Source organism: Thermobia domestica, chromosome 5, assembly GCF_964235325.1.
Source record: "Thermobia domestica chromosome 5, izTheDome1.hap1.1, whole genome shotgun sequence".
Classification (NCBI taxonomy): domain Eukaryota; kingdom Metazoa; phylum Arthropoda; class Insecta; order Zygentoma; family Lepismatidae; genus Thermobia; species Thermobia domestica.
This window is the reverse complement of record NC_137458.1, coordinates 300,887,864-300,901,652: the sequence shown is the minus strand read 5'-3', so window position 1 is coordinate 300,901,652 and position 13,789 is coordinate 300,887,864. Positions and strand designations below refer to the sequence as shown.

The 13,789-nt window shown below is 39.5% G+C and overlaps 1 protein-coding gene across 1 annotated transcript in view; it reads left to right on the top strand.

Moving 5' to 3' along the window:
- sfl (N-deacetylase and N-sulfotransferase sfl) overlaps window positions 1-13,789 on the top strand; it is a 185,304-nt gene that overhangs the window by 88,897 nt on the left and 82,618 nt on the right. Inside the window, exon 2 of the mRNA XM_081760378.1 lies at window positions 12,934-13,134. Within this exon, the coding sequence (XP_081616504.1) occupies window positions 12,938-13,134 (197 nt within the window). The 5' untranslated portion in view covers window positions 12,934-12,937. The remainder of the gene's footprint in view (window positions 1-12,933; window positions 13,135-13,789) is intronic.

Here is a 13,789-nt window from a genome sequence, read left to right as displayed (position 1 = left end):
TAGATATTAGAAATATTTGTAGGAACATACAAATAAAATTCTATCTCCTTTCCTTTTATACAAAGGATAATACTGTTTCAAAACAGAATAATGTTTTTTTAATTTTCTTTTTTTTAAACTGTAACGGAGCTGTTAAGCAAATTTAGAAATATTTGTTTCTTTAGTGTTTCTGTAGTCTTACACGAATGGTTCTGAACGTACTTTTTTTTTTTAAAATTGAGTGTACCGCGGATCAGTTGAGGATATAGAACGTAAAAACTGGGGGGGGGGGGGCGGCAGCTAGAACCCAGATTACGATAAGCATATCACCAGTTTACAATTTTCCATGGATTCTGCAGAGGTTTACAGCTTAACTCTCTCATGATGGATATTATAGCTGGGTTAAACATTGTGACATTTTGTGCCTCAGGTATTGTTGTATACATTGCATAACAGAAAAATTCAACTGAAACTATATATAAATGTTAGCTTCAATTATCTTTGTCGTTTAAAAAAAAATGGAAGAAGCTAGGGCCCTCCGGCCCCAAGCTAAATCATCCACTGCCACGAATATGTCCTGAAGATTAAAGAAAACGAATGATTAATAAAAGTGAATGATTATTTTTTAAAAAAAAACTGGTGAAATGAAAATGTAGAAGGACACGGGAGAAGCTAAAGTAAATCTACGGTGGCAGTATTATCCAGCATAAGGTTACATGTTCTGGGATCGAACTAGGGACCCCTTGCATCAAGGATGAACACTCTACCACTGCTAACTCAAAACATCATGCCGAGCAGCAAGATATGATCCAAAATTACAATTCACGTTCTTTTTCATTCTAGCACTAGTATCGCTAGTTAATAATACGTGCTGCTTCATTACAACCAGTGTCAGCGTCACATGTCATCGGAAATTCCCCTAAGTAGTGCTTTAAAAATCAATAGATATTCTCCTTTATGGCTACCATTTGAGGCAGAGCAACAGAGCTACGGTATTAATATAGCCAATTAGTAAGTAATCAAGTTATGTTATACATACATCATAGACTTTTAGCGGTTTAACAGAAAAGAAGAAAAGTATAGAACATAGTTTGTCAACCTATGAAAAAAATGGAGTACGTACACCATTTGTGGTATACGAGCTGTATGCCGATGGGAAAAAGTTGAAAACCTTCTGATATAGAGAGTTTTCAATTGTAGTTATTTTTCAAAGAATATCTGGTAACACTATCCACTGCTGTGATCCATGCGTGAATTCAACACTGGGTACTTGTCAATTACTGAAGAAATTCCCATAAAATATTGCTGCATTGTAAAACTAAAACTATAATCAGAAGAAAGAAAGAAAAAAAGAAAAAAAAAACAGTATGCGATTTAGGATATTAATATTGGGAGGATACAACAAGGCCCAACAGAACACAGAGGTTTGAAGATGCTACAATTCAAAATTAAACAATTAAGAGTCTTCATCCCGGCGAAATTAAAATACCGCTAATTTTACAGTAATTATGGGATATCTTCAAATAGATAAAAGATAATCGAAATGTGGAACAAGAGCGCCCTAGACAATATTATTTTACATGAGAAACCGTTATCACGACTCACTTATCTGCTTTCGATTTCGAGCCATTTTGAAAATCGGCATTTATTTTCGCGTTTCTAAACGGCTGAAAACGGAAAGCCACTAGGTGACTTGTGATAACGGTACCTCACGCAAAATAATATTGTCTAGGGCGCTCTTGATCCATATTTCAATTATCTTTTATCTATTTGAAGATATCACATAATTACTTTTAAAATTAGCGGTATTTTAATTTCGCCGGGATGAAGACTCGTAAGATGTTTGGAAATCAGTATGACCTCGTTCAAGGGCTCAATCACGGGGCTGGGTCCTCCGGGTTGGACCCCCCAAAACTTCGTAACTCAACGTACTTTTGTACATTTTCTCAATAAAATTCTACTTGTTTAACAGGGAAATGACTGATGTAGCATGAAAATTTGATCTTACACTTCATCTGTACTCTTTCTCTTATAATCTAGTTCTATTTTTTTTCTGAAAATATAAGTGGAAGTATTTTACAGGTAATTATAGTCTTTTCGGGTGCAAAATAATACCATGGACCCAAGATCTGAGTGCGCGCCTGATTCGTTACACATCGTTATCCAAAGTTACCTCCAACGACAAACTGAAGTATACGAACAGTTGGTAACTGTTGTCACAAAAAAATAGTCGTGGCGACGGTGAAAACAGATCAACCAACAATTCTACTTAATTTCACTAAGTTCTCCTAACAAATTCAACGTAGTTGGGGCAGCCAGACATCCGAATCAAACCTAGTCCATTCGATAAACATCCGGGACGGATCCAGGACCGACTTCTGGGGGGGGGGGGCGTGGGTTGTCATACTGCTATTTTTAAGGGCTCCAAACTTTGGGATGGATTTTATTAATATATATAAAATAAGAAAGTTTCTTCTTCTGGGGGGGGGGCGATTGCCCCGATCGCCCTTCCTGGAGACGCCCCTAATAACATAACAAAAATATGTTCATGCACAAAAAATTAGGTGCCATGGACAGTGGAGTAGGTCCCTGGGGCCCATTAACCCTGTTAGTATAAAGAAAATCATAGACTCTTTTGATAGTGAAATAGCTATTGCATCAACACTGTTCATTAAAAAGTCTTGATTTATAGTTCATTCTCTTCAGCATGAAACAAGCTTTCCAGGGGTGCTATGTATTGGGGCCCATAACCTACCTGAATAGGGAAAAATGGTAGGATGTCGGGAAAGTTCCCTTCAGAAATCCCTCCCATCAACTTTGGACCCCTCTGGAGTGGCCGCGGGTAAAAGCAAACAATCCAAATGTATCTAGAGAAATACTACACCGAATAAGAAATGTGTGTACCAATTTTTGTATTGATAGACGGAATAGGTGTGAGGGGAAAGCGTGAATTGATATAAAAGTTTCTCCCTCATATGTATTCCGTCTATCAATGCAAAACTTGGTGTACACATATCTTGTCTCCTACACTATTTTTCGAGATACATTTGGATTGTGCGCTTTTATCCGGGGCCACTTCAAAGGGGTCCAAAGTTAATGGGAAGGATTTCCGGAGGAAATTTTTCCGACATTCTGCCATTTTTTCCTGTTCAGGTACGTTATGGGCCCCAATACATAGCACCTCTGGAAAGCTTGTTCCGTGTTGATGCAATAGTTATTTAACTGCGAGCGTACTATTTTCTTTATATTAACAGGGTTAATGGGCCATAAGGACTTACTCCGTTGTCCATGGCACCTATTTTTTTCTATTGTGTGTGTATGAACATATCTTTGTTATGTTTATCGAATGGACTAGGTTTGAAATGGATGTCCGGATGACACGTTAATGTCCGTTCCTTGTCAGTAAGAACCATCAAAAGACTTGGCATAAAACACAATGGCATGGAAAATAACGTAAATATTTATTATCGTACCTGTGAGTATAAAATTGGAAGCCAAATTTTCATATTTTATCTCGGAATACGATTAGATTAAAATTCCGTGAAAGGACAAGAAAGAAAGAAAAAAAAAAGATAATACTCAAACTTTTTTATTACTAAAATGGGGGATGGGAGACCAAAAATTCCAGTAGTTCAAATAGTTTCTTTGAGGGGATCATACGAGTAATGTGATTGAAGAGGAAAAGTACTCTCATTCCCACAGTTCACACCCTGGAAATAACAGTTGTAAAATAATTACATAGAGGCAGGGGCGTAAATAAGGGCCCGGCAGACTCCGCGTCGCGGGGGGACCAAGCCATCACGGGGCCCCAAATCGTGATGTAGAGAAGGGGCCTCATTCCATGTTGTCTGCGGGGTGGCCCCCAAGCCCTCAGTTACGCCACTGCGTAGAGGAGATATATACTAAAGAATTGAGGTATTAGAAAAAAGTATTGTCAGTCTGTTATATCTGAGAAATATAATTTATTTAAAAACTGCTTCAGTATTTCTAAACTACCTTTCTTTGTCCCAACAACTTTTCTATTTTTTGTTCTTTCTTTTTAGAATGCCTTTAACTTGAGGGCAGAAGCACTATCAACCTTCATGGCGAATAGCGTTGGGCATTAAATTAAATATTTTATTTTAGTCTGCTATTTCTAAAAACAGATGTTGTGACACTGATTTCAGTTGTGAATAATCCGTTTTTAATGTCTGCGTAGTATATAGACGTCACGATTGCAATTTACTTTTTCATCTCCGTATTTTTGTGAAACGTGATACGCATATCGATGGAAAAAAAATGGCGTCCCCATTGCTAAGAAGAGGAAAAAACTGTACATAACTTAGTTTTAAAAACCAATGAACGTGGCATCTGATTACATGTTAAGCGTGCATAAAAAGATCCAAAGTTGAAGGCATTCAATAATTTAGCTATGTGGACAGCTTGCTGGAGAACCAGGCGAATGTCCTGGGAACCATTTGGTTAGAAATACCGCGCGACCAATGCGCCATCATCAGCAGGATGGTGAACTACGTTAAGTACTCAGCGGAAAGATCAGTGCGTGTTACAGAATTTGTCCCGTGTGACAGTATCCTATTCTGTAGGTTTTGTCTTACAATTTGCAGTTGTTACCTTCTTTCCTTTCAGTTTCTGTTTCGTATTCTCTCTCTTCTTCTTCTTCTTCACTTCCAAACTTCCTCTAAAATTAAGAGAAAATTGTGTTGCTTCTGTCGGGTGCAGTGAACTTATTGTTTCCTGTTTATGCTGGAAAATTCTGCTAACTTGGTGTTTTTTTGGTAATACAATTCTTAATACGAAAGCTTTCCTGTACATTTCTGAAGATGATTTTGTGATCGTAATCGCAATTTAATTTACCGATTTAGTGCCGGATCTGGTAGGTAAAAACCATGGGCTATCGCAGCCAGAACCCATACTATGATAGGTATATCAAACTTCCAAAACATATAAATAATGGGTTAAATTATTTTTGTTACTCAAAAAATTGGGAGGGGGGTAACTTCCCCGGCATCGTGCTAGATCTGCCACTGTACCGATCTCATCCCAGGTTCTTGTAGCGGTAATTGTGAGCGATTATACTACTGGCTTCATCATACCTAGGTGAGCGATTATACTACTGGCTTCATCAAAATTCAAAGTTATCATTAACTAACTTACTCACTCTATGGTCTATGGAACTAAGGGGTTCAATGCCGCGTTCACAAAAGCTCTCCTTTGACTTCTGTCCTTAGCCGCCTGGGACCGCGATGGCTCAGTGGTAGAGCGTTCACCTCTGGTGCATGGGGTCCGGATTCAAACCTTGCTCCCGCCAAGTGAACTTTTTGGTGGACAGACACCGTATGCGTGGGTTTCCTCGGGGTTCGCCCGTTTCCTCCCACTTCTTCATTCCACCATTTCATTCATTTCTCATCATGGTCTCCTTTAGCGTAGCCGGCATAACCGTGGGACGTAAAACTTAAAAATTTCATTTCCAGCTGGATCTAGTTTCTACATTGTATTCCTATTTCTGCGAGATCCATCTTAATGTTGTTCTCCTAGCTGCATTCTTCCTAAGGTCTTCCTAATGGTCATTTTCTGATTGGATTTCCAGTTGAAAGCAGGAACACTTTCCAAGTTTTTTCCACTGTGGCTACATGGCCTGCTCACCTGAGCCTTCTAGACTTTGGCATCTTAATAATATTTGGTAAACGTTATAAATTATGTAGTTCGTCGTTATGAAGTTTCCGCCATTTTCCATTCCTGTACCTCTTGGATCCAAATATTCCATTCAGGGGGACACGGTGGTACTTTCAGTGGTAGAGCGCTTACCTCTGGTGCGTGGGGTTCCTGGTTCGATTCCTCCAACCAGGGTTGCCAGGAGCACTTATGTCTTTATCCTGGTTCAAAGCATGTTTGTGCCTAGCAACATCGTGTCCATGGGTTTTCTCGGAGTACTCCCGTTTCCTCCCACATTCTATCCCAATTATTCTATCATTACTCTCTTGCCTTAATCATCCGTTTCCCTTAGCGTAAAGGGCGTAATATAGAACGTTAAACTGAAAGATTTCCAAATATTCGTTTCAGGATTTTATTTTCAAATAGAAACTTACAGGCCCGTATCCATGGGGGGGTCTAGGGGGACCGGCCCCCTTACATTTTCGCGCCCCCCTAAAATTTTCACGGTAGGCTTGCAAATGAACTATAATATGGTGATGAACAATAATATACTTAGATCGGACCCCCTAACTTCGGCCGGGCCCCCTCTACATTTTTGGGCTGGCTACCGGCCTGGAAACTTATCATTAGCGGTAGAAATTTTAGGTGCCAAACGTTTTTATTTATTTATTTATTTATTTATGATATTCAAATACCCAAATTAGCTTCTCTTGAAAAGCAAACAATAAATAAACACCCTTAAGTTATTTCATTGAACACTTTTACACCTTTGTTTTCAATACAAGCACTTTTTTTTTTTTTTTTTTTTGCTACACAATCACCTTTTAGCAATTTTGTAAATCTTTTTATCACTCCTTTGCTGTATCTTGTTCCTGTACTATATATATAATATAAAAACATTTCCATCTGTCCGTTATTTCCTATAATGTTATGCTGATTACAAAACATTTTTTAAAGAGTTACAGGCTGCATAAACTATTTAGGTCTTCTTAACAGACAAATCGAAGAAGGGGGGGGGGAGAGTGAAACAATTAGTAATAATTAAACAAGGACTACTGAACGTGTGCCGCATTATATTACTTTCGTTTCAGTGCACTCCCGTTAAGCGAAGGCTATTCCAATAAGTAAACAGAGGTAGTAATATCAAACTGGCCACTTAGTGAGCGGATGGCTTGATAGATTTGGACTTTAACGTGCCATATAATAGAGACCTGCACGGGCCGACCCAGTCCAGCCCGAGTGTACAAAGGCCCAAAGTTTGGAGATTTTCGGCTGAGCCCGGCCCGGCCCGATAACTTTTTAAAAATTCTTGGCCCAAGCCCGGCCCGAGCCCGATAAATTTTCGAAGTTTCATTTTGTAACATTTTTCCAGACACACTTCTTCAACGTTTGCTTTTATTCTAATTATTGTTTAACGAATGTCAATAATTATTAAAGAATTGCAATTAATCGGCCCCAGCCCGGCCCGTCCAAGCCCGGCCCGTGCAGGCCTCTACCGTATAGCACCGAGGCTATATGAGACGTGGACCTATACAGCTTAACATGGGATCCGAACTCACATAAGCTACTACTGGAAATCGAACCCGCGTCTCCCGCATCTAAGGCGCGCATGCTAAACCATATATATAGCCAGGAGTCTTGCTTAGTGACCGGTAGTGCACCCTCACTGAAGAAAAAAAAATCTGTTTTAACAGTTTTCCAGATAAGTGAACGGAACGACTGACTGGTGTTGCCCAAGAGACAGGACGAGAATGAATGAAATGGTGGAATGAAGAAAGTGGGAGGAAACGGGAGAACCCCGGGAAAACCCACTCACACGGTGTTTGTCCACCACAAAGTTCACTTGGCGCGAGCTGGGATCGAACCGGGAACCCCAAACAACAGAGGTGAACGCTCTATCACTGTTCATCTAAAAAGAAATTTCATGAGAACCCTTCCCGACACAAGAGCTCCACGAAGGGTGTAGTAGAACAACATTTAAACCATAATTATTATTGAAAGTATATTGTGGAAAGACTTGTGTATCTTTTAGAAACATTGATAAATGCTCTTCATTACGTTCGCACAATCACTTTATCAATTATAGTTTTTCTATTATGAATCATCATGCCGGTAGCCAGCCCCAAAATTTAGAGGGGCCGCTAGAAGTTAGGGAGCCCGATCCAACCATACTGTAGTTCATCACCATGTTATAGTTCATTTGCAAGCCTATCGTGAAAATTTTAGGGGGCGGTAAAAATTTAAGGGGGACCGGCCCCCTAAACCCCCCTCGGATACGGGCCTGTGAATCATGAAACATTAAAACAGCATTTGAATGGAAAGCTGGCGTTCCCAATGAGGCTCGAGAAATATCTCGTGTCGTCTCGAGTTTAAAATTCGTCTTGTCTCGTTTTTGAGACGAATCGAGACGGGATGAGAAATTTCTTCTCATGAGCACTATTTTCAAAAACAAAATGCCTCAGTTTCACAATGCGAATTCCGGGAGTTACCTTCAAATAGGTCCATAAACCCTGGTCGACTTCCTTTCACATCCTTTCCCATTGTTGTTGTTGATTGTTACTAATCCCATTGTTAAATTGGCCTTGCAACCGGTGTCAAAATGTTCGTTAAATAAATTAACGAACATGTTCTTATTGCATCAATTAAAAGTCAAGAGGAGTTGAGAAATCTTCGTGTTATCAGCTCTCTGGAGCTTGGAACCAAAATGCAATTACGTATACATAATTGTGTTACTTACCAATATTAATGTTAAAAAGTCGATACAAAATTTGATAACATTAGATGTGTGTGACTGCTTGTTTGTTTATTTGATATCTTATTCATTACTCATCTATTCAGTGAACTTTGCTCGCCCTAACATTCATTATCGTCACAAGATAATTCCAGGGGCAAATAATTCGCTGAATTTGAGGTGATTATATAATTTGTCCTTACTCAGAGGTTTCGTTAATATTGATAAAATAAAGGAATAGTTTTTTTAGTGGGACACGAACCAGGACGAAAGGAGGAAATGAAATATTTAATAACTACAGTACTTGATGCGCCTATGCTTTTGGCCTGCTGTACACTTTATATTAAAATGATGCTTCATTAAAGCTCTGGTTATATTTAACATTTTTTACTCAGCCCACCAACGATTCTAAACCCCATAATTGCATTTTTAAAAATACAGTTATTCAAATACTTCACTTCGTCCTATACAACAACAACTGCAAATAACCAGAAATATTAGCGTCAGGCAGGCAAGAGAGAGTGCATGAAGCGACACCTGTTAGAGTGAGTGTTTACTATTAGGAATTCGCAAGACGCACTGGGAGACGTTTACAGTTTATCATAAGGAATTATAATTTCATTCCTTGATTTTATACAACCAACTTTACAGATCTTATAGGAAGGTTGTATAACATTCTAGGATATCCTGACAAACTTTTTCCCTTTTATAATTAGGACTCTGTGACGTGAATTTTAAACATGTAAGGGCCCAGAAAAGTACATTGTTTTTTCAACGGGAAAAGGGGGAATGGTAACGAATTTTCTCATAACTGTTTTGCTTGGATTTTTTTCTTCATTTAAATCGTAATTTAAATTAAGAGAGAGTTTTCAGTACTTCGGTAATATTATTAGTGATGATATGAAGTGCGAACGTCAAATAAAAGCAAGGATAGGAATGGCGAAAGAAGCCTTTGGAAGGAAGAAAAGTCTATTTTGTGGGACCTTGAATAAAGAGTTGAGAAAAAGACTCATAAAATGTTTCGTGTGGAATATTGTACTGTATGGGTCAGGAACACGGACATTACGCAAAAATGATGAAAAACGACTAGAAGCTTTCGAAATGTGGGTGTGGAGAAGAATGGAGAGAATTAGGTGGATCGAGCGGAAAACGAATTAGTGTATTCATGTTAGAAATGGTCGGGGAGAAAAGAAGAAATTTGGATATTATTAAGAAGAGGAAAAGAAATTGGTTGGGACTTTGGCTTAGAAAGAACTGTGTCATGAAGGACGTGCTAGAAGGTATGGTGGCAGGAAAGAGATGTAGAGGCTTAGGCAACTACAAATGAATCGGTCACTGCGAAAAGGCCATATGTCCATCCTCACCAGTTTCATTTTAGTACTAATTCAAGACGTACGCGAAGAAACGCGCATCCCGTGTGAAAAAAACAATTGTCTGTCATGTTACATATCCTACAGTTTTGCCTCAATATCATCGATGTCATTGTACACATCGTGTTTGCAATCCAAAGTTTTTTTCTTTCTCCTCAACAATTTACTTTGGTGGATATATGGCCTTTTCGAAATAACTGATTCCGTTAATGGACGATATCAAAACAAAGAAATCGTACGTGAAGACGAGGAGATAAGGTAAAGATCCTGAAGCATGGAAGCTTCTCAGTTGCGGCAAGTGACCTGCCAAGACTGGCAGAATGATGATGATGAGTTTGTTCTCTCTCTCTCTGTATCTCTGCACCCGAGTATCCTGATATTTTCCCCCCGAGGTTTAACCTTCAGTTTCACTAGGCTAATTCTTAATTATTTAGTATGTCAACGCAGTTCACACTGTATCCACAGCTGTATCCATTGTAAGGAAAAATGACAGCTGACCAGAACATGTGATGCGTTGCCAGAGGCCCTGTTGCAAAAAGCACTGAAACAATAGAGATAGCAGCTCTAGCGACCAACTTAATGCCGTTAGCAACTTATAATCGTACAGACGTAGGTGTAATAATAGGATGAATTTAACTTATAATTTCCAAATTACCAAAATAATGATAATACCTGAACTGTTACACAGAAGATTCAACATTCAAATACTGGCATTATCGCAGTTATTTACCTTGGTTGAATGGGAAGGCCATGTAAGAATACTGTGATGATCGCTGATCTCTTGATTTTTTTAAGGTATGTGGAGCTATGTGTCAGACGCTAGCCTTCCTTAATCACACAATAGAACTGTCGTGATAAACATTAATTTGATATTCCCGGAGACACGGCGGCTCAGAACTAGAGCGCATACCTCTTGTGCGTGGAGTTCTTGGTTCGATTCCAATTGCCGCTAAGTGGGCTTTGTGCTGGATAACATCGTGTGCTTGGATTTTCTTGGGTACTCTCGTTTCCTCCTACTTTCTCATTCCACCAATTTTCAATAATCATTCGCTTGCTTTAATCATCCGTTTCCCTTAGCGCAAAGGGCATAATCGTTGGACGTTAAAGTGAAAGATTTCTTTTCACTTGTTTTTCTTTCTTTTTCTTCCTTTCTTTTTTCTTTCTTTTCTTTTCTTTTTTTGTTGTATGGTTTCCTTTTCTTTTTTTGTTGTGTGGTTTCCTTTTCTTTTTTTGTTGTGTGGTTTCATCTCACCGTCAAACATTAAGAATCTGCATGGAAGGGGCTAATGTTATATTACGAGGGCTGTTCAAAAATTCCAGACGTTTTGGCCTATCACAGCAGTGTGCGGGACTAGAGTCGCCATCTTGGTGTCAGAATGTTTCCACACTCAGTACCAGATGTGGTAGCGTAAGGACTGTGACGCTCTTACTGTGTTTTTTGTGATGTATTACGATATACGCTGCAATAGAAAATCCCGCCTCTTGTGAGGTACGTTCCGTATTCAAGTTTTTGCTTCTAAAACACCAAAAGTCAATTGAAATCCTTCGCCAGTTGTGTGAAATCTGAAATGAAATCTTCTGAGTTTTACGTCCCACGCTTATGCCGGTTAGACTAAAGGAGACGGTGATGATGAGTAATGTATGAAATGGTGGAATGAAGAAAGTGGGAGAAAACGGGAGAACCCCGAGGAAACCCACGCACACGGTGTTTGTCCACCACAAAGTTCACTTGCCGTGGATTGGGATCGAACCTGGGACCCCAAGTACCAGAGGTGAACGCTCTACCACTGAGCCACAGCGGCCCCCCACCCCCAACTGTGTGAAGTGTACGGACATGGAATAATGAGTGAGGCAATGGTGCAATGATTTTAAGAACGGCCAAGCATACACGAGAGTTCTTGGTTGGTTTTGGATGGGAGTCCTTCGATCACCCTCCATAAAGCCCGGATTTAGAGCCGAGCGACTACCACCTCTCCCCAGCGATGAAGACGGCTCGCTACGCAACACTTTGATACGGATACCGAACTGTATGCTGGTGTAAGCAGGCGACAGATTTCTACCGCGAAGGTATTGAAAAACTTCTGCCATGGTATGATAAGCGCCTTAATTTGCATGGCGATTATGAGGAAAAATAGCCTAAGAGTGTACCATTCTTTTACTTTTTTTTTTTAATTTCAAAATGTCTTTTACTTTCTGGACAATCCACGTCTAATAGTTGCATTGAAGCATAACCACTGTTTTATTTTGTAATGTGTACCACAATCACTGGCATCTCTGACATGTAAAATTTGGGGGGAGGCATCAAAGAAAGTGATTTAAACAGCACTACCTAACCTAACGTAACCTAACCTAACCTTTCTGCTTAGCTTCACGGAGCCCCTTGAGGTATATCAAGAACTCGGTTATAATCGTTTCACAGCTTGAATTTATATTTTAAAACATTTTTCTGACCAGAACAAAATGAATTATTTAATAATTATACGATTTTTGTTCTGGTCAGAAAAATGTTTTAAAATGTTATTGTGGTTATCCAGAACTATGGAATATATTTAATATTATATTCCAAATAAATATAACAATTATTATTTATGTTATTCTATCGTTAGTAAATACATTAAATTAGAATGAAATATTGACTATTTTGTACTACAAAATATTGGGAAGACGCGTCCCCCTCGTCCCCCCGCGCGAGAGACGCTCGTGACCACCAGGCCCGTATCCACGGGGAGCAAGAGGGGGCCACCCCCCTAAATTTTGGCTGGCCCCCATAAAATTTCACGGTAGGCTTGCAAATGAACTATAATATGATAATGAAGTATAATATGGTTGGGTCGGCCCCCCCCCTAAATTTTGGGGCTGGCTACGGGCCTGGTGACCACCACACATAATCTTATGGCCTCGCAGCTCGCACAAGTTCAGTCGCTTGATTCTTCAAGCTTCGACCATACAGTGCATATTACAGAAGTATTCTTCCAGCACAGTCACGAACAATCTGATTGCTCCCATACTTGTTCTCTAAACACTGATCCGCGTGTTATTGCCACACTGGCACTGCCATCGACTCGTTGATCACATCAGCTTAATGCTTAAAACGTACGTACTATACGTGAAATAAAGCACTCGACTATTTTTCATGTTGTAATAAACTGTATTTTATTACTATTGTCAACTCATTTTGTATTATTTTCTGTTTCTTTTCAGTTTAATGAGAAGAGAGTCTCGACCTGAACCGTCTATTCGTTGTGCAGTGTTGGGAAGTGCTACTCGAATTCCACGAGCAACTCACGATCATCGGTCTGCGGCCAGGCTCCGGATTGACCCTAAAGTCCTGGTGTTTGTTGAAACAGCTTATTCCCGGCTGGGCCGGGACATTGCGGAACTCCTGGTCTATAACCGAATCAAGTAAGTAGAGCAAGAAAGAATTAGTGCTGTTGAATTTTTGTGACATTTGCGGTTTTCGGTTTTCGAGAAAACCGATTTTCTGAAAACCGAAAACCGCAGATGCGGTTTTCAAAACCGAAACCGCAAAAGCGGTTTTCAAAACCGAAACCGCAGATGCGGTTTTCAAAACCGAAACCGAAAAAGCTCTTTTCGAAAGCGAAAGCCGCCCGAAACCGTGTTTGCGGTTTTATAAGGGATTGTCCTTTTCAAAGCAGAAACAATGTTTGCTGTTTTTAATTACACCTTTTAACAATTGTGAAAGCATCTATCGATCGAGACAAATGTATTGATTTATATGTGTGTTTTAACTCTTTTTATTTGCTCCAAGACTATTATGGTAATATGTGCAGCACAGTGCGAAAGGGATAATTCGATGGTTGTACAAGTCACAGCTAAATTAGGGTGACAAATAATGACGTTCGATCCTTAGCTTTTTTTTTTTTTTTTTTTTTTTAGTTATTTCTTTGACGACACTTTCAATGTACCTTTCGGCTGCAGGGAAGCAAACCCGGTGGACCCCACCTGATTTTCATATATGTTGTAAATTAGACCACCAGGAACACGAATCTGAAGGAATTTTGACATTTCGAATGTCGGAACTCGAGATATTCGAACA